This window comes from Talaromyces stipitatus, genomic scaffold (assembly GCF_000003125.1).
Source record: "Talaromyces stipitatus ATCC 10500 scf_1105507295527 genomic scaffold, whole genome shotgun sequence".
NCBI classification, from domain to species: domain Eukaryota; kingdom Fungi; phylum Ascomycota; class Eurotiomycetes; order Eurotiales; family Trichocomaceae; genus Talaromyces; species Talaromyces stipitatus.
In genome coordinates this window covers 1,818,438-1,836,275 of record NW_002990114.1, presented here as the reverse complement: position 1 = coordinate 1,836,275, position 17,838 = coordinate 1,818,438, and the positions used below count along the sequence as shown (strand labels likewise).

Below are 17,838 nucleotides of genomic sequence, written 5' to 3'. Positions count from 1 at the left end.
GATCTAATTTCACATTCCTAGTCTCGAATATACCCGCTGCCACGCTGCTGACATGCCTCGGTGCACACGCAAAAGCTCCGACATGGCGGGTTCTCTGTAGACGCGACGGAATGTCACTAAGCATTTCTGGAATGTGGTAGGCGTTCTCAATGCTGTTGATCAGGCCTTTGATTGGATGAAGAACTGAATATTCCATTTGAGAAGGATAAATTCTATACTCAGAAAAACGCGAGGTTGGGACTTTGGCTTTTTGATTTCATTTTCTACCAGCCATGGATAATCATGCCTAATGAGATGGCCTAAAGTATGAAAGTGATGTCTATATAACGATGAGAAAGCTTACAGCTTCAATGATTGATTCTCACTCTCATCATCAGTGTCAAATAACATCTCATCAGCCTGGCCAAAGAGCATATTGTATTCAAACTTCAGTTCGTCACTGGGTATTTCGACCAACAGCTTCATTTCACTACTGTTCACATTGCAGTGCGCCAATATCAACATATTCAAGATGCGTTACTTAACAGTGAGTACCTCAATCGACTAAAACTGTATGTACCAGTATCTAATATGACTATTTAGATACTTTCCGCACTATACTTCACCCTTTTATACTCGTTACCCACTCGCGCCCTCACCGGGGGCAAAGCATGGGTCAACTTCTATAAAGATTGTCCCAACGAGATACTAGAGATCGAAGAAGTCACAATCATCGTATCTTCCCCGAAACAATCGGCAGGAAACCGAGCACAAAGCCCATCATCACCTAGTGCATCGCACTCCATTGGAGCATCATCATCCAGCTCAGTCTCCATTATTCCATCATCTTCTGCAATCCCATCAGCATCAGCATCAAGCATAAAGCTACTCTCAGCATCAACGTCTTCATCCTCGGTACTCTCCCCAAAGTCGAAATTCCGCTCTGCTCTCGCAGCCCGCAACACTGAAAAGTCCACAATCCGCTCTCCATTCGTCAACATCACCCAGGGCCAATGCGAACCAGTCCCCATCGTGACGGAAAGACACATCGACTCAAGTTCCGTATCCGTGGGCACTGAACTTCTCACAGTCACCCCCTTTCAAGAATGCAATATTACCGTGCATGAAGTCCCCGGATGTATTGATGATCCCCTGCTTGTTGCTCCTGTGAAGAATCGAAAGGCGGAAAGTACTTGTACACCTAGGAACTTTGGCGCGTTTAATGATGTGTGGGTCAGATTGGATTGCTCGGAAATCGGTACTGCCTTGAACAAATTCGATACGGCTCAGGATTCCGCCTCGAAAACCCGGCCGCTTCAACGTGTGTTTTGAAAAGTTGTTGCATCACTGTTTCATGGAGGTTCTCTTCTATCTTGTTTGTTTTTTCGGCACGTGAGTTGGCTGGATATGAGCTTACGATTGAATGGAATTTTGGACTGGATTGCATGTATGATTTGCATTGGAAAGTTTCGCGATGTGTATGTACAGATATTTAGCATCTTCAATTGTTCTATAAATAAGCTAAAATCCATCGGTGGAATCATATTGATCATAAATTTGGTCATGCAAAGTACTCAACTTCACCAAAATGTCACGTTGAAATACTGATGTAGTCGCATATCTCAACTTTGTAAACGAGGCATTTCATGTAATGGCCGCAAACCATGGACACTAGCATTCATCATTATATACCATCTAATGCACATCATGCGACCAACAATTAGAAGCCAAAACTGTCTAACAATGAATTTGCGTCTGGCTCTTCAAACGTAGTTGGCTTAGCCTGCGGTTTAGTAGGTTTAGTCGCGCCTTCATCACCACGAGGGGCCATCTCGGGCGGAAGTCGAACGGGCAGATCAGCAATGACGAGGCTACTACGTCTTCGGAGTAATTTTCGATAGTCCGTATCAGCTTTGCCTGAAAAAGCTGAGGTCGAAACACGCCGAGGTGGCGCTCGTAGGAATTCCCAGTGGGCTACGAGATCAAGGGCTAGCAGATCACAGCCCATACGGTCATAGAGACGTGCGTTGCGAAGCACAAATGCCCATTCGTCGGTGGGTGCGATTTGCGTTGCACCTTTGAGAGTTTGTAAAGATTTTTCACGGATTTGTCTGTACAGGACAACTAATGCAGGATCGTTCGAGAGGTACGATCGTGCCTGTAATGAGATCATACCAGGACTCCCTGGTGATGCAGGCGTGGGCGGGATGAGAGTATCGACAGGAGACTATAACCCGTTAGCGAATATTTTACTTCTGCAAGTGTGTGGTTCTTTGCTCACAATTAAAGCACGGACCGCTGAACTGCGGCGATTGAGCATCCAAAATGCCCAGCATGCCATCCAGCGGTTTCCCTCTGAAGCTGCTTCTACGAGGACTGTTTCCTCCAGAATTTCTTTCAGCACTGGTCCGTCATCACCTTCATAAGCCCGCGTAATAGCTATCGCTAGTTGAATGTCCCCAATTTGGTTGATGCAGACGTTTGCGGCTTCACGTAGATGATCTGCTAAAAGGAAAAAAGCGGCAGAGTATTCTGCAGATGATCAGCAAGGATTACGATGAGCTGCGAGCAAATAACCAAACTCACCAAATCGCCGTTTCCCAAGCAGAGTATAGGCGTTCTTCAATGCCGCTGTCCTCCATCTTACTTCCTGGAAGTTATTCGCCAATAGACGTTGAGTGGCTCCTTGTTCACGATTCCAGGTTGCCATGCGCCACAAGCCTTGCAGGACATTCTTCTTTCGTAAAGCTAGATAATATAGTGAGCAGTCAACTGGGTTCTTTTCCTCCGTTTTTGTATACTCATTGCGAGCAACAATTTCCAGCTGGGCCCTCTGCTTATCATTAGCACTGAAGCAGTCAACATCTTAGTTATCACTACTTACCACAGCCGTAACATCTGATAACCACATGAATATACCGCTTTCTCTTGCTGCTTTCCATAAAAGTTTGCCACCAAACTGACGAGAGACAAGGTCCGCCAAGATATCTTGACTTTCACTGTAGAAAGCCCATACTATCTCTCGCCACGATACCGTGTTCTTATGAGCGACACCTTGACTTCTTCGTAGCATGTGCTGGCGAAAGAACAGCAAATACCGAGCAGCGTTCGCGTCCATGGATCTACGGTGCTTCTCCACCATCGCGACACATTCTATGGTGTCTACGAGCCGGAACTGCTCCTGACTAGAAAGCTGGGGTAGACTGAAGCGTGTCAAGTTCTCGTTAAGGATCACAGCCACTGTTTCATCCAAGACTCGCGGCTCGTCTTCGATATAACCGTGAGAAACTTGCATTTCTTTCCACTCAGAATTTCGCAGCTCCTAAGTTCTGTTAGTATAGTTTTCTATGCGCATGGTCTAGAGACCTTACATCGTCATTTCGGTAGAACTCTTCAACCGGTATTCCAAGCAAGGTGTCAATCTCATCGCCCTCAGTGTAGAATTTCAGCTTCTTATGAAGGCTCATAAGAATGAGATGAGCGAGATTTATTTTGCCAGACAGAATGCACTGCGCCAGGAATTGAGGATGGTAGACAGGAAGTGGGCCGTTTAATCGACTGACAATCTCCCAGAGCTTCACGTCTGAACCCTCGCGGACCGGAATACGAAGCTTGGAAATCAGATGATTATCCACCTCAACCGCAGGGTCATACACAAATAGCTGATTTCCAGCTCCCACGACAAGATTTCCACTGCCGGACCAGCAGGAGTCTCCAATGGGATGTGGAGTTAGGTCTCGAATACGGATTTCGCGGACAGCAGTCCAGGATGGACCAGCGTCCAAATAATCATATCTGAGTTGCGATAGTAAGACAACCTTATGAGAAAAGCCAACGGCTAATATGGATTGTTCATCCGGTGTAGATGTCCAGTCAAGGTCGCGAATCATATCATGGTCAGGAAAGCGCTCTTCGAACTCTAATTGAGCACCACTCGTATCCCAGATAGTGAGGTGTGTTCGTCCTTGGTCGACTAGTGCAGCTTTGCGAATCGCACTTCCACTTGCCAGCGATGGTGCCTGGATACCTGTTTCAACGGTGGAAGTCAAAAGCCAGTCTATTTTTCGATTCGTCTTGTCCACCTTAGCTGCCCATGTGTGGATAGTTCCTTTCTCGGTATATGAGAGCGCCATGTCCGCCGCGAAGAGGTCTAAAAAGCCGGAATGTCGTATCATCTGCCCAGCTGGGTCAACTGCTAGGATATAGGCCACTTCTGTATCCAACCCCATGTCAAAAGTACAATACTGTTGTAAAGAAACCGATTGTTTATCGGTTGGATTGGAGCATTCCTTGTTAGGCAATTCAAGCTCCCATGCGATGCCTTTCATGTCTGCGCCTATCATTGCAACATATACATTTGGATCCGACGGCTCAGACTTCGGCACAGTCAAAACGCAGAGAGGTTTGCTTGTTGAAGTAAACTCGCAAGAGCCTATTTTCACAGCTGGAGACACTCGAATATCCCACAGTGAGATTCTTTTGTGATGGAGGTTCACCAGAAAAGAGCCTTCCTCAATTACACAAGTCCGATGTATATGCTCTTGCGACGAAAGAGAGATTGGAGTCGCTAGGATGGAATGAGGGCCTCTCATCATCTTTTGGCGCCAGATCATAGCATTATTGTCGTCAGTGCGAGACACAAGAACACGGCCACTTGCATTTCTAACGATTTTCTTGATCGGTTCGGTATGCCCAGACCATATACCTTGAGATTTCAAGCGGTGTTTTCGTGGTGTCGGATCAAAGAGAGCATCGATTTGAGAATCAAACCATTCTATCCTTCCATCAAAGCAGTGCACCAATATTGATAAAGAGTCTATAGCAGTAGAGGCGCCGAATGTGTAGAATTGTGCATAGTCCTCATGTAGAGGAGCCCCCTTCGGAAATGAGAACTGCACGCCTTCTATGTGTAGGATGTTGAATACATCTGTTGCTGATTTCGGTTTACTTCCAATATTCTCCAAAGCCCAGGCACACATATGACCCTGGTCATCAATTACTGCACAGATCTCTGGGTTTTTGGTCGCAACGTCCACAAGATGCTCCAAGGCCAAGTTATTCTTCTCGGTATTCTGTTGTACAGCTCGCTCTGTCGCAGCGGCAAAATCCCGACTGTCGATAATGAAGCCATACCGGCGAGTTGATAAGTTCTGTGAATTATCCCGTGGTTGAATAGATGTGTTCATATCTATCTCAGTCCATAGGTGCATCGCCGATAGGTCCTGGTGATCTGAAACTGTCCACACTCGGATCTTGTTATCTGCGCATATCGTATAAAGAACATTGTCCATCGACTGTTCGCGATGCCTTGGTTTCCTCCAATGTATGCCGGTCACCGTAGCGGGATGAGGAAGGTAGAATACCTCGAATCTAACGGCGTCGGCGCCAAACGAGAGTCTCCTCCACAACTTGACAAGTCGATCATATTTCCCAGTCGTAGCTACCAACTCGGCATCAGGTGAGAATTCAGCGAATTTCGTAGGACCGGCCAATTTCTTCTTCCACATGAGACGGGGATCATCTTTCAGAAACCACACCGAAAGGCACGAATTGGCTACAAGCAATTCTTCCGAAGAACCCCATGATAACGTATTGACCTTTTCATCGTCATCCTTTGCGCGGAAAGTAATGGCTAGCGACCACTATTGTACCGATATAACATATATTAGCTCAATGCTCCAACCGTTGTGATGTGCTTCTCGGTCTGTTTCGCAGGGGACATTCTACCTTGAGGGATTCGCCTTTGAAGCCATTAGGTCGGTAGATGTAAACATCCGGACCGCTACTAACAGCAATTTGTCCACTAGATTCATCGATAGCGATTGTCTCTAAGTAGTTCGAATTGTCGATGTAGATGGTTTGGAGGAGCGTCTGCGCTCCGGTCAAGATAACGAGGGCATGACCGGAGATGTATGCCTGCAGTAGAGCAAGTCAGTATTTAACTTGTTTCATCTGGTAAACCTCGGGATCGCCTTCAGAGTGCGCCTTACAACAATCCGTAGACCATCCCAGAGCGCCGTGCTGAGAGCTCGCAGCTTCGACTGAGGCCGCCCTGGTAGTACCGCACGCATGGAAAGGATGATCCAATTTGGAAGCCCACGGTCAATGGGTCTTCGCCAGCACTAGACCATTGCCAACAATATTCGAGTAGGAGTGTCAATGAAGAATTTTGTAGCTGGAGTTGGAGATGTTGTCAGGTTATACAAGAGTGGGATGCGGAGTTGAATTGCTGGAGCTTCACGCGGCAGTTGCGCGTGATTGGCCCGTCGACGTCAATCATCTAAGCCAGCAACAGGCGAGACCACCACAACATATTAACTGGTTATGTCTACAATTAATGTTATTTCCTGTTATTGCAAGTATAGGTATTTATGTCAAGTTTGTATTCACACGAAAATCTTATTTAAAATGCTATACTGAAGCTGCTATTGAGCTTTCGTTCCTCATACCAATATACCCGATGCCATGCGAAAACGAATAAAACGCCAAAATGGGGTATCTAAAAGTAACACGCTGCGTGACCAAAAGACAAAGAGATTATTTCCCTTTATATAAACGTCCGATGAGTAGGATGATAGGATGTCAGGGATGTCATCACTCTCGTCTTGTTGATGATTTCCGTCCTTCTGTGGGTGACTCGGGCTCTTCAATGGCAAATCGAACAATTGTTCCCATGGAACCACGCCGAATTCGAGACTTGTTCTCAGAGCCATATCTGTCTCCGTCTAGTGCTGCACGAAGACGAGTTGCGAAAGGTGTGAATAAGGGAGTTGCAGGAGTGGTAGACATTTGAGAAAGCATACGCGCTCGAGCAGCTCGTCTGGAAGGGGACGACAAGTACCCAGGGGTCGCAATCGGGGTTGTCGAGGCTAAACGAAATTGCGGTAAAGAACCTAGTTCGCTCATGTTCAGCGTGTCTTCTGCTGACTCGGCTACTATAGCTGAGCCCGGGGTCTTGGGTTCGTGCGTCTCGATATCAATGTCAGATGGTACGAATGCTTCTCGTTCGCTGCGTAGCGTTCTGACCTTGGCGCTCCAATGCCGAAGCATATTTCTGTGATGTTTCCTCGATATACGGTCATGTAAGGACTCTGCCATCTCAGCTGCGCTTCGAATTTGGAAGATGCGAAGACTGAGCTTGCGCAGCTGTGCGGAAACAACGCCAGAGATACGTATCAAATCCAGAACTTCGGCTTGCTCTTCCAAGCCGCGATATATCTCACACTCATCCATCCATCGCGATAACTGATGATAAGCAAGCTGTCTGTGGTAATACACCTCGGCGTCCTGCGTATCCTGAGTAATCTTTGCGGTCTTTTCACGCCAACGGCTGACAAGCTCAGTTGAGTATATCAGTAGCTTCGTTTGCATGAGTTCATTGGCTTGATTGTGAAGATTTGTCATGCGTCGCGACTTGTCGTACCAAACACGCAAGGCACTCGCTGCAATATTCATTTTGACCTTCCTGCGAATCTTCACATAAGCTTCTTGCCGGCGTTTCTTAGATGCATCTAACGCAGCATTGTGCCAGAGTTTGATAAATTTGGTCGTAATGAAATAGAACTGAGCATCCCTAGACCACTTGTCCAGATTCTGAAGATGTTGGTGCCTAGAATTCCAGATGGTGAGTGCTTCCTGCTCAATTCGAGGAACGTAGAATTCCATAGCGGCATATTCTCTTTGACGTTGTACTGCAAGTTTATTTCTCCAACAATCGAGGGCAGATCGTGCTAAATCCTCATTATAGTGTCGGAAATATTGGTTTTCGCGCTGTAACAGCTCTTTCGAGGTATCCCGAACAGTGAAAATGAATTGAGCGAAAGCTTCCCTTTGTATGCGTTGATCTCTTATTCGTTGAGCAAGACGATATCTTTCTGCCAAAATCCATCGATAGATGGCTTCCTTCTTTAGTCGCTCATCAATGCGCTCTTTCAGTGCATAACATCGCAAATGATCATTCCAAGTGGTCCAAGTGTTACGCAAAACCCTCAATCGATCCGCTTCCTTTGCGTGCTGCACGCTCTCTGTCCGTAATCGCCACTGTATTAGGGTAGTTTTCAGTACTCTCGAATCTATTTTTGTAGCGATCTGTATAGCTGCGGGTTGCAGTCGAGTCTGAGCTCTCCATACTTCCATCTGGTCTCCTAATAATTTCTTCCTATAACCCATGTCTGCGTCCAGTTGAGCAGCTTCAACCGACCTGAGTCGATACGACCATGTTTTCAGTGTTGCATGTAGCAGCTCCTGACGAAGACCATGGTCTATCTCTGCCTCACGTTCTCGTTGTCTCCTTAGGGCACGGATCCAAGAAAGAAAAGCACCTTTCATTAGTCGAAAGTCACTCCACTCGGGCGCTCGGTGCTCATAGTAGAAATTCCAGAGCAGCATCATCAGGTACTTTCGTTTCCGATTATACTCGTGAGCATGAATTGCATGGTCATCCAATGTCCTGATTTGCTGAATTTTCCTCCTCCAACCATCGAGTGGTTTTTGAATGGCAAAACGCTCCGCTTTCATTACGTTAACAGCCGTTATCTCGCGCCAGGCGTTGAAGTACTTGATGCTCAAGATATGTTCACGAGCTGCTGACGCCTTCGACAGTTCATCAGATGTTAGCTGCGCCCAATGACTGAATGCCTTGGTCATGAGATACAGATCCCTTGCTTTTGCAGCCCGGTTTTCTAGGTGTCGAAAAAATCTCTTCGTACGAGAATTTTGGCGCTTTTTTTCTAGCTCTGCTCGCCACAAGTCAAGAGCTTGTCGGAGAAGCGTTGCTCGGTCCTGATTGACAGCTACGGCTTCCATATCTCGATTTCTTTGCTGTGAACGAACGGCTTGGGTTAGCCAATGTATGAGAATGTTTCTCGCAGTTGCTCTTCTCCGATACGTCGAGAAGCTAGATGCGTCTCGCAACATATCAGACAGGCTAGGTTTAGGATTCGCATCATGGATTACTCCTATGTCGTCTGAGTAGAAGTTTTGGTTGGTTTGAGGAGAATGGTTCCCGTCCATTTGTCTCAAAATATCTGAGTGACCTTGAGAAACTGAGTGTGAGGATGAACTCAAATGTCCATTCACGGATGTCTGAACAGGATTATTATCGTTGTGTAACCCTCTCGTTGGATCCAAACCACCCATCAACCGACGTCCCATTTCCAAAAACTGGGCCAGCAACTGGTTCTTATCGAGCGAAGTTGCTGGGTCTTGCCGAGTTGGTTTGTTTTTTCGAGGTCTGTCATCGATCTCCATGAAGTCCGGCTTCCCGGGATCCAGACGAGACATTGAAGACCTCGAACTTGGCCGGTTTCCATATCTTTGTGTCGCATCTTCACCGACATCATACATTGAATTGAACGAGGCCCTTCTTTTTCGATGTGAACGTTGTGTTGTATCGTCACCGATCCGGTCGGTGAATTGTGGTTCGCCTTGGACTTCCTGGACGGATAGATACTGCGCATACCGACTGAGTTCTTCGGGTCCTGTGTCATCGAATGATAGGACAATTCCCATGCGCTGCAGGACATTTTCAAATCTTTCGAATAAGGATTGATTCGCAAGGCCTCCGGTGCCCATTTTGAAGAGGAAGTGCATGCAGACCTGGTCCGGGTCTGCCTCAGGACCGCCATGTTCGGCGATAACCTCATCGTACGCTGCAAAGAGTGCTCTGTAGGGTAAACGTTCGACATCAGGATTCTGCTCAGCGCGAGTAATAATCTGATAAAGAAGCCCGACATCTATCAGACCAATCACGTTATGATCAGTATAACAATACATCCAGACAAGATTTCTCGGATACTCTACCTTGATCTGAAAGAGCTCGGTCCCTATCTAGGATAGTCGGACGTTGCGCGGAAACTAGAGACATTGGAAGAATGGCAAGCTATAGCGCTTTTTGAGACACAAACATTGACGCGAGGGCCGATCAAGGTCATCGCGGCGGCGATTATGAAAGTCCAAAAGCAGAAAGGGTATCAACCAAGATGATAGAATTCAAAAGCGCGCGATTGAAACTCGTCTTTATATCATTTCTTCCAAGCATGCATTTACTGGCCAGAGCCATCGAGTGCGCTTATTGTCAAGTGTTGTTTTTGACAAACATTCTTTCTGGGAGATTGCGCGCTGGCGGTACTCCACATGGATAATGACCGCCAATAGCAATTTTCTAATCACGTGACATAATCCGAAGTCCTGTTATGTAATGGCGGCAACAAGCTCTTCGTTCACCCATCAATATCAACATCTATTGATGTGATCAGACCAAATACAAAAAATGTCGAATAAGGTCCGGCCTCTTGAGAAACTTGCTCAGGCTGCATCTCAATGCTCTGTTGAGGTACGTCTTATAAAGTTATCCCATACTATCGTACTAATTCCTACTTATAGGCTGTCGCGTACGGGAAATGCGTCGTTGCCGATTATAACGCTGTCCAGAAGGACATGTGTGCCAAAGAGTTTATGCGATTAAAGAACTGCTTCTTGGTAAGATTGCGCTTCGTCAATGGTGAGAACTTTTTAGGTACTGACCACCAAATCAGGCGGCTTCGAAAAAGAAATGATTAATGGAAATATGTATTTGTATTCAATACCGGTATCCAGCTAGAAATGACGAACCCTAAAGAATGATTTGAAATATTCTTTTTTTAAGACGTGGGAATCGTACATGAGGCCTCTCTAAAACTCATCACAGCTTGAGAAGCCTGAGCAAGAAGGTTGCTTTTTGAACTTCTTGCTCCTCTTCCATGATGAGACCTGGCTCCTCCTCCTTTGGAATTTCTCCTGCCACATGCGTAATGACATGATGATCAATAGGTCTTCTCAACACCTTCTCAAAAGCTGCGGATTGGGTCTTGAACACTCTATCCAAACCAACGTTGTCAGGATCAGAAAGTACTTTATACTCCATCTTGACATCATCCGTAGTCTGCAGGCCTGCCTTCTTACGTAGTCTTTGAACACGGCTGATAATCTCTCTTCCGAGACCTTCGTCTGCCAATTCAGGGTAGATATTGACGTCCAAGATGGTAAGGACGTCACTATCTGAGTTCGTCTCCATGTTCTGAGAGGTCTCATCTTCCTTGATACCACGCTTCACAACCAGATCCTCTTCGGCAAGTTCGATACCATCAACGACAATGCGTTTCTCAGCAACAAACTTCTTGACATCATCGCTAGTCAAAGAGGGCAAGAACTTCTTCACTTTTTGCGCATCCTTCTTGAGCTTCTTGCCGAGTGTGGGCCAGTCTGCCGAAACGCTGTATTGCACGTTGTATTTCTCTTCGTCCAAGGACAGGATAAGATCCCGGACGTTCAATTCCTCGACGATATAAGACTCAAGAGACTTGACATCATCCAAGTATTGCTGATCCTGGTGAATGACAACAAGCGTCTTCAGCGGTTGCCTCAATGCCAAAGTACGGCGCTCTCGAGAAACTCGGCCCAACTCAATAACTCTCTGCATTCTAGCCACACGTCTCTCTATAACTTCGTCAAAGAGCTCTTCACGAACCTGGGGATATGGCTGGAAGTGCACACTGCGGTCGTCTTCACCGCGTAGTGACTCTGGAATATGAGGAAGAAGACGCAAATAGATGGTATCAGTGATGAAAGGGATGAATGGCGCCAAACCGCGCACCAAAGTGTATAAGACCTCGAACAAGGTGTTGAGCGCATGTTGTGTATCATCAACACCATTTTCACCCTTCAGACGTCTTCGGTTGAACCTAATATACCAGTTCGTGGTGTTATCAATGAGCTCCAGAAGTCTAGGGACCACCGTATACAAACGATAAGCAGACATTTCTTGGTTGACAAATTTGAGAAGACTTTGGCAGCTTGCCAAAATCCATCGGTCCATGACGTTGGTGTTGGTGACCTCTGCTTTGGGGTCGAAACAGTAATCGATATTTTCAATCTTCTTCAAGAGAGCCACCTGTCCTTCGAAGAATTTGTAACTGTTCCACAACGGCAACAGCACCTTGGAGATGATCTCCTTCACGCCTGCTTCCTTGAATCGGAGGGGTTCCGCTCGGACGACAGGAGAATTGATAAGATAAAGTCGTAGGGCATCAGAACCGTAGCGATCCATGATCAAAGTTGGATCAGGATAGTTCTTCAGCCGCTTAGACATCTTCTTACCGTCTTCGGCTAACACAATACCATTCACAATGACATTTTGGTATGGCAATTTTCCGAACAGATGGCAACCCAAGACAGAGAGTGTATAGAACCAACCACGCGTTTGATCTGTCAAGGAGTTAGTACTGCAAGAAAATCGAAAGAAGAAGAAGTTGAAACTTACCAAGACCCTCAGCAATGAACTGGGCGGGAAATGCGTCCTGGAATGTATCTTTACGTTCAAAAGGATAGTGGACCGATGCATAGGGCATTGAACCACTCTCGAACCAACAATCAAAGACCTCGGGTACACGACGAAGCTGACCTTTACCTTGCTTACTGGGGATGGTGATGTGATCGATTTTGTCCCGATGCAGATCAGTCAATTCACCTTCGTAACCGCTGAGTTCCTTCAATTCCGAAACGCTGCCGATGGCGACAACCTCTTTGAAATCATCACTAACCCAAAGAGGGATTGGTGTTCCCCAGTAACGATTCCTAGCAATATTCCAATCTCTGGCATTTTGAATCCAGTTGGCAAATCGCTTTTCCTTGACGAAAGACGGGACCCAATGAGAGTCTTCAATTCCTTTGAGCATGGTGGGAATGACCGGTCCCACCTTTACAAACCACGCTGGCACAGCTCGGTAAATAAGAGGAGTATCTGAGCGCCAACAGAATGGGTAGCTGTGAGTAATTTGGCCGTCGACAATCAAGCGGCCGGTTCCCTTGAGGTGTTTGATGATAACTCTGTCGGCTGCCTTGACATGCTGCCCAACGAAATCACGAACTTCAAATGTAAAGTTACCTGTTTCGTCCACAGGGTTTGGTGGTAGTACTTTGTCTGATATAACTCCATGTTCCACAGCAACCCTGTAATCGTCTTCACCAAATGCAGGTGCTTGGTGGACAATACCGGTACCGGCATCAGAAGTCACATATGTATCATTGCAAACACGGAATCCGCAGTCCTTGAAGTCGTCTATGAAGTAGTCAAAAAGCGGCTCATATCTCCAGCCCTTCATAGCCGATCCCTTAAATCTGTCAACAATTTTGAACTTCGCCTTCTTGGGATCTTTGTAGAGTGTGCGGAGTAGGGATTCCATCAGGATGTAGTGTTTTCCCGATGCTTCGTCGAGGACCTTCACGTACTCGAAATCGGGGTGTACGCAAAGGCCGACGTTGGAAGGGAGTGTCCAGGGTGTCGTTGTCCATGCCAACAAACACACGTTTGGGTCATCAACTAGCGGGAAGGAGACCACGACAGCCGGGTCGGTCACATCTTTATAGTTTTGAGAAGCTTCGAAATTACTCAAAGGCGTGTTGAGGGCTGTTGAGTATGGCATAACTCTATATCCACGGTATACCATATCCTTATCCGCCAATTGTTTGAAGATCCACCAGACTGATTCCATGAAGGTAGCGTCGAGGGTACGATAGGGGTTATCGAAATCGATCCAACGGCCGAGTCGTTCGATCGTTTGTCGCCATTCTGAAGCATATCTCATCACGATTGCTCGACATTCTTCGTTGTATTTGGCGATACCTAATTTTTCAACAGCTTCCGAGCCGGACATTCCGAGCTTCTTGTCGATTTCGTGTTCGATTGGCACACCATGTGTATCTATCCATCGCAGTTAGTTGAATGACTACAACACATATCACAGATAATATTACCCCAGCCAAATCTTCGCTCACAGTAGTGACCCGTCATCGAAAAGTATCGAGGAATGATATCCTAAATGATCGCAAGTCAGTTAGGACTTTACAGGACGATCTGCTTGGATGAAGCACGTGCCTTGATGGTACTTGCGAGCAAGTGACCATAATGTGGAAGACCAGTTGCAAAAGGAGGTCCATCGTAGAAAGCTATAAGTATCATGCCTGTCAGATATCCTCCCAGTTCTGGCGTGTTTCATGAGATGATTGCTTACTGTATGGCTTCCGGCCGCGGGAGAGTTCAACCTGCCGGCGAAAGGCGTCGATCTCTCTCCACCGCTTGAGGACAGTCTCCTCTTCGGCGGGAAAGTCAATAGACATAGCTGAAAGTATATCACAAGTTTATCACAGTCAATTCCTAGGAAAAGCTGTGTATTTGGGGATACAAATAGAGGCGATCGTAAGAGAGGATAGCGGGGATGAGTCACCCCGCTGCACTTTTTTTTATTGTGCTGCAATCACACTTGGTCCGAGCGTCTTCTATAATACTAGCTAATTACGTAGTAAGATTAGTTAACTAACTATGTGGTCTTGAGATTCCACATTCAGGAATAGCCTCAAAAGACCACTAAATTATGTGTACATGGCAACAGATAGTAGCACGCACACGGGGATTTCGTAATCTAGTCATAACTGACGGTCTATATACTCCACGGGTATCATCGCGACTTTTATTCATCATCTTCTTCCTCGTCCTCGTCATCGCCCTCCTCATCCTCATCTTCTGACACTTCTTCACCGAGTTCTTTGAGGCGTTGCTGTTGATACATTAGTCACTATATGCCGCAAGTCAGATCTGGATTCTGGCTCACCTTTTCTTGTTTTCTCTTCGTCTCCAAGTCACCAAATACGATGAGAAGATCCTCCAATTCACTCTGAGCTTCTTTTCGCGCGGTTTCTGCTTCTGTTGCCCTCTTCTCTGCTTTTTGCGCAGCTTCCCTGGCATCCGAGAGTTCCTTTTCAAAGGCTTGGGCACGTTTTTCAGCTTTTGATGCTCTCTTAGTAGCTTGCTTGAGTTTGTTTTCAAAGTCGCCGTATCTAGTCGAGTGCTCGTCTCGTATTTTCTCTAGCTCTTGCATATGATCCTTGCTAGATGCCTTAAGGTTTCTTTCCAAATCAGAGATAGACTTCTTGAAACCGGCCACCTCGTCCTCATGACGCTGACGTAACCTAGCATTATTTCGTTCGTAGTCTGCAGTAGTATCTTTCAGCTGACTATCAATCGCTCGCAACTGTTCGTCATGCTGCTTTAGTAGATCATTTTGTCCTTGTTTGTGTTGGCCTTCCAACTTTGACAATTCGTAAGTATGATCTTTCTGCAAGCTCGAGATGGTTTGCTGGTGGCGATCTTCCAGTTTCGACAGTTCCTGCTGGTGATGCTCTTCCAATTTCGACAGCTCCATCCTATGATTCTTCTGAAGACTGTCGTTCAACCCTTTGTAATATTCCTCCAATCGCGAAATTTCTACTTCATGATTCTTCTGCAGGCCCTCGTTGATATTCTTGATGCGAGCCATCTCATGGCTTGTGGATTCCTTCGTTCGTCGATGATCCAGCTGTTCTTGCTCTAGCTTCTGTTGCAGGTTCAGCAAATCCAGTTCCAATTTTTGTATAGTCTGGCTGTTTTGCTCGACTTGTGCCCGAAGTGAATCAACTAATTCCCGGGATATACCCTTCTGGACACCATTAGTCATGACTGGGACCTCCAACCCAGGCTCGCGGTCGATTGCGCGCAGGAAGTGGCTGAAATGGTCCTTCAGGAACTCTATAAAGACGGCATCGAAGAAGATGCCTGGAAGGGTCCCATCATGATCACCTCTGCCTGTGCGTGGTAAAACCTCAAAATCTCGAACTAGAGGATCCTCTCGAAGTTTGGTTATCTTATCAATGTACTGTTCCCTGCCCAGCCCGCTATTGAGCAAGTTATGAAGTGTCTCTCTTGGAATAGGAGAGTCCTTTGTAGAGAATTCGTAAATGATACCCAACAGAACACAGGATAGACCAGGAACAAGAATATTGCCAACACCACTCTGCTTAATCTCACGGATCAATGACTGGATGATGCTACCCTCTCCCAAGAAATCGTTCACTGCATCTGGGTCTTCGAATAGCCAGCCACACAAGAGCATCAAGTATGCGACGGAAATCCGTTCATCATCACCCCTCTGTAGGCCTGTGGTCAAGTTGCCGGCTATTGTCTGGATACATGTAACGACTTCTTCGCCCTTTTCTGCATTTCCTTCCGTGACCTTGAGGGCAAGCGCCTTGGCTTCCGGATCTTCGAATAATAAGTGGAACATCAGAACCGAAGCGATCCAGTTACCGTAGGGATCAACTCTTGTACGAGACTCTGGAGTCTCTAGTAGGGTCGTCAATATGTTAGGTATCTGATCGTTTCCGCTCATGTGACCGTCAATAGCACGTCCCAGGAAATGTAGACGTATGCCATTGTGTTTCGCAAAGAAAGCTTGGATACATTCACATGCTGCGAGTCGAGCTTCTAGTGCGTAAACTGGTGCCGGTTCGAGCGTCAATTTAAGTAAAGCTTCAATAACGTTAATTTGGACAGGATTATTGAGTTTCAAACTGCCATTCGTCGCTTCCGTGGCTGCAGATTCAGTACTCCAAGTTACTTCGACATCTGCAAATTTCTCTTGCAACGATGAGTTTCCGCGAATCAAACCCGCGCAGGTCTCTAAAGCCTACGATTGATTAGCAATTGACGGTACAAAGAATGGAGATGTAATGTACCTTTGCAATGACAGGGACATCGAAGTCCTTACTGAAGGCAACGAGCAGCACCTTTTCCATGATTCCTGCTTGCCAAAAAGCCGTCTGGTTTGTCTTCAGTATCCCGCCCTTAACAAGGAACAACTGGATAATCGCTAGCAGTCCCCATAGATTCTTATCTCGCCGCGCTGTCGACCATGCTGGCAGTTCTTCTTCCGGTTCTGGCGGGTTTGTCACATCCGTAAGCAGGGCGGCGAGTTTCTTGACACATCCTGTTTCTCTGAAGTAGGTTTGATTCGAAACATTGAGTCGCAGTAGGTTTGCCAGCAGAGAGAGGCAATCCACTACTACTTCAGATCCATGTGATAACGACCCTTCCGCTTCAATGAGGTCGAAGATACGGTCAAATGCGTTTTCGAACGCAACAAGCTTTTGTAACTCGGCTGACGAGGGAGTGAGAGCAATAAGAAGAACAAGAGCCTCTACGTGAGAGCACCAATATCAGATCCCATTATTTGTAATAGTCTGAGAATAGTCACTTACCGTTTCTAACCGGCTCTCGAACATCCGATAGTACGTTCACTAGTCTCGAAATGCCCAGCGGAGCGGTAAAGATGCATTCCTGGGTTCGATCTGGTCGGGCCGCACATATAGCTGAAATCAATTGCAAAGCATATAGCCGGGAGTAAAAGTCCTTGGTTTCGAGGAGGTCGAGTAGAGCTGTGATATTGTCTTGACGCTTCCATGTCGTTAAATACATTTCTAACCGTAGATAGCAGGTGTCTTTACCTGGGTGAATTCATCTGCAAGCCATAGTACAATCTCTTCTGAAGCTTCAGGCTGTCCAATAAATCAGCTTCTTAGTTCTTAGAGCCGTCCACAAAGCCAACCCAGAAAGAGAGCACTAACGCTGTTCTCATCAGGAGAGAATAATAGCAACAATGTCTCCAACACCACTTTCAAAGTATCCACATCTTCAGCATCTTTTCGGACACTTGCAATAAGGTCTCGAAGCGACCCAGAAGCCACACTGGCAGGGTAATTTTTCGCAAAGCTCCGTAACCCAAGTACAGCTGCTCGACGGTCCTCCAGTAAAGTTGCGCTTTGTAGTCTGTTCGATAGTACGCTGATTGCATCAGTGGCCGTCTGCTTTGCCGGCGCTTGCGATTCGAGTATTCGAAACATGTTAATCAGTTATCATGGTCAACGAGACCATAGCGCGTAATCAATGCATCTGGGGGCTATTTCAATGTGCAATCGTCTGATCCTGTTGACAATATCAATTATTTGTTGTTT

General features: G+C 46.4%; 6 protein-coding genes across 6 annotated transcripts; 2 read left to right on the top strand and 4 right to left on the bottom strand.

The window, feature by feature from the left end:
• Positions 1-511: 511 nt before the first annotated feature.
• On the top strand, positions 512-1,311 carry TSTA_087170 (uncharacterized protein; the record flags this gene model as incomplete). Its single annotated transcript, XM_002478402.1, has 2 exons — positions 512-526; positions 583-1,311. 2 exons carry the CDS (start codon positions 512-514, stop codon positions 1,309-1,311), a joined length of 744 nt encoding a protein of 247 aa, XP_002478447.1.
• Positions 1,312-1,699: 388 nt separating this feature from the next.
• TSTA_087160 (WD repeat protein) lies at positions 1,700-6,050 on the bottom strand (the record flags this gene model as incomplete). The annotated part of the gene is made up of 7 exons (XM_002478401.1): positions 1,700-2,206; positions 2,261-2,511; positions 2,566-2,812; positions 2,864-3,301; positions 3,351-5,621; positions 5,707-5,895; positions 5,970-6,050. The coding sequence occupies 7 exons, from the start codon at positions 6,048-6,050 to the stop codon at positions 1,700-1,702; spliced, it is 3,984 nt and encodes a 1,327-aa protein (XP_002478446.1).
• Positions 6,051-6,573: 523 nt separating this feature from the next.
• Positions 6,574-9,844, bottom strand: TSTA_087150 (centrin-binding protein Sfi1, putative; the record flags this gene model as incomplete). The annotated part of the gene is made up of 2 exons (XM_002478400.1): positions 6,574-9,713; positions 9,781-9,844. 2 exons carry the CDS (start codon positions 9,842-9,844, stop codon positions 6,574-6,576), a joined length of 3,204 nt encoding a protein of 1,067 aa, XP_002478445.1.
• Positions 9,845-10,249: 405 nt separating this feature from the next.
• On the top strand, positions 10,250-10,539 carry TSTA_087140 (uncharacterized protein; the record flags this gene model as incomplete). The annotated part of the gene is made up of 2 exons (XM_002478399.1): positions 10,250-10,312; positions 10,363-10,539. 2 exons carry the CDS (start codon positions 10,250-10,252, stop codon positions 10,537-10,539), a joined length of 240 nt encoding a protein of 79 aa, XP_002478444.1.
• A 121-nt stretch (positions 10,540-10,660) lies between these two features.
• TSTA_087130 (isoleucyl-tRNA synthetase, cytoplasmic) lies at positions 10,661-14,133 on the bottom strand (the record flags this gene model as incomplete). The annotated part of the gene is made up of 5 exons (XM_002478398.1): positions 10,661-12,222; positions 12,278-13,717; positions 13,771-13,831; positions 13,892-13,962; positions 14,028-14,133. The coding sequence occupies 5 exons, from the start codon at positions 14,131-14,133 to the stop codon at positions 10,661-10,663; spliced, it is 3,240 nt and encodes a 1,079-aa protein (XP_002478443.1).
• Positions 14,134-14,483: 350 nt separating this feature from the next.
• On the bottom strand, positions 14,484-17,727 carry TSTA_087120 (intracellular protein transport protein (UsoA), putative; the record flags this gene model as incomplete). Its single annotated transcript, XM_002478397.1, has 6 exons — positions 14,484-14,570; positions 14,625-16,514; positions 16,564-17,024; positions 17,086-17,281; positions 17,332-17,382; positions 17,452-17,727. 6 exons carry the CDS (start codon positions 17,725-17,727, stop codon positions 14,484-14,486), a joined length of 2,961 nt encoding a protein of 986 aa, XP_002478442.1.
• Positions 17,728-17,838: the final 111 nt, after the last annotated feature.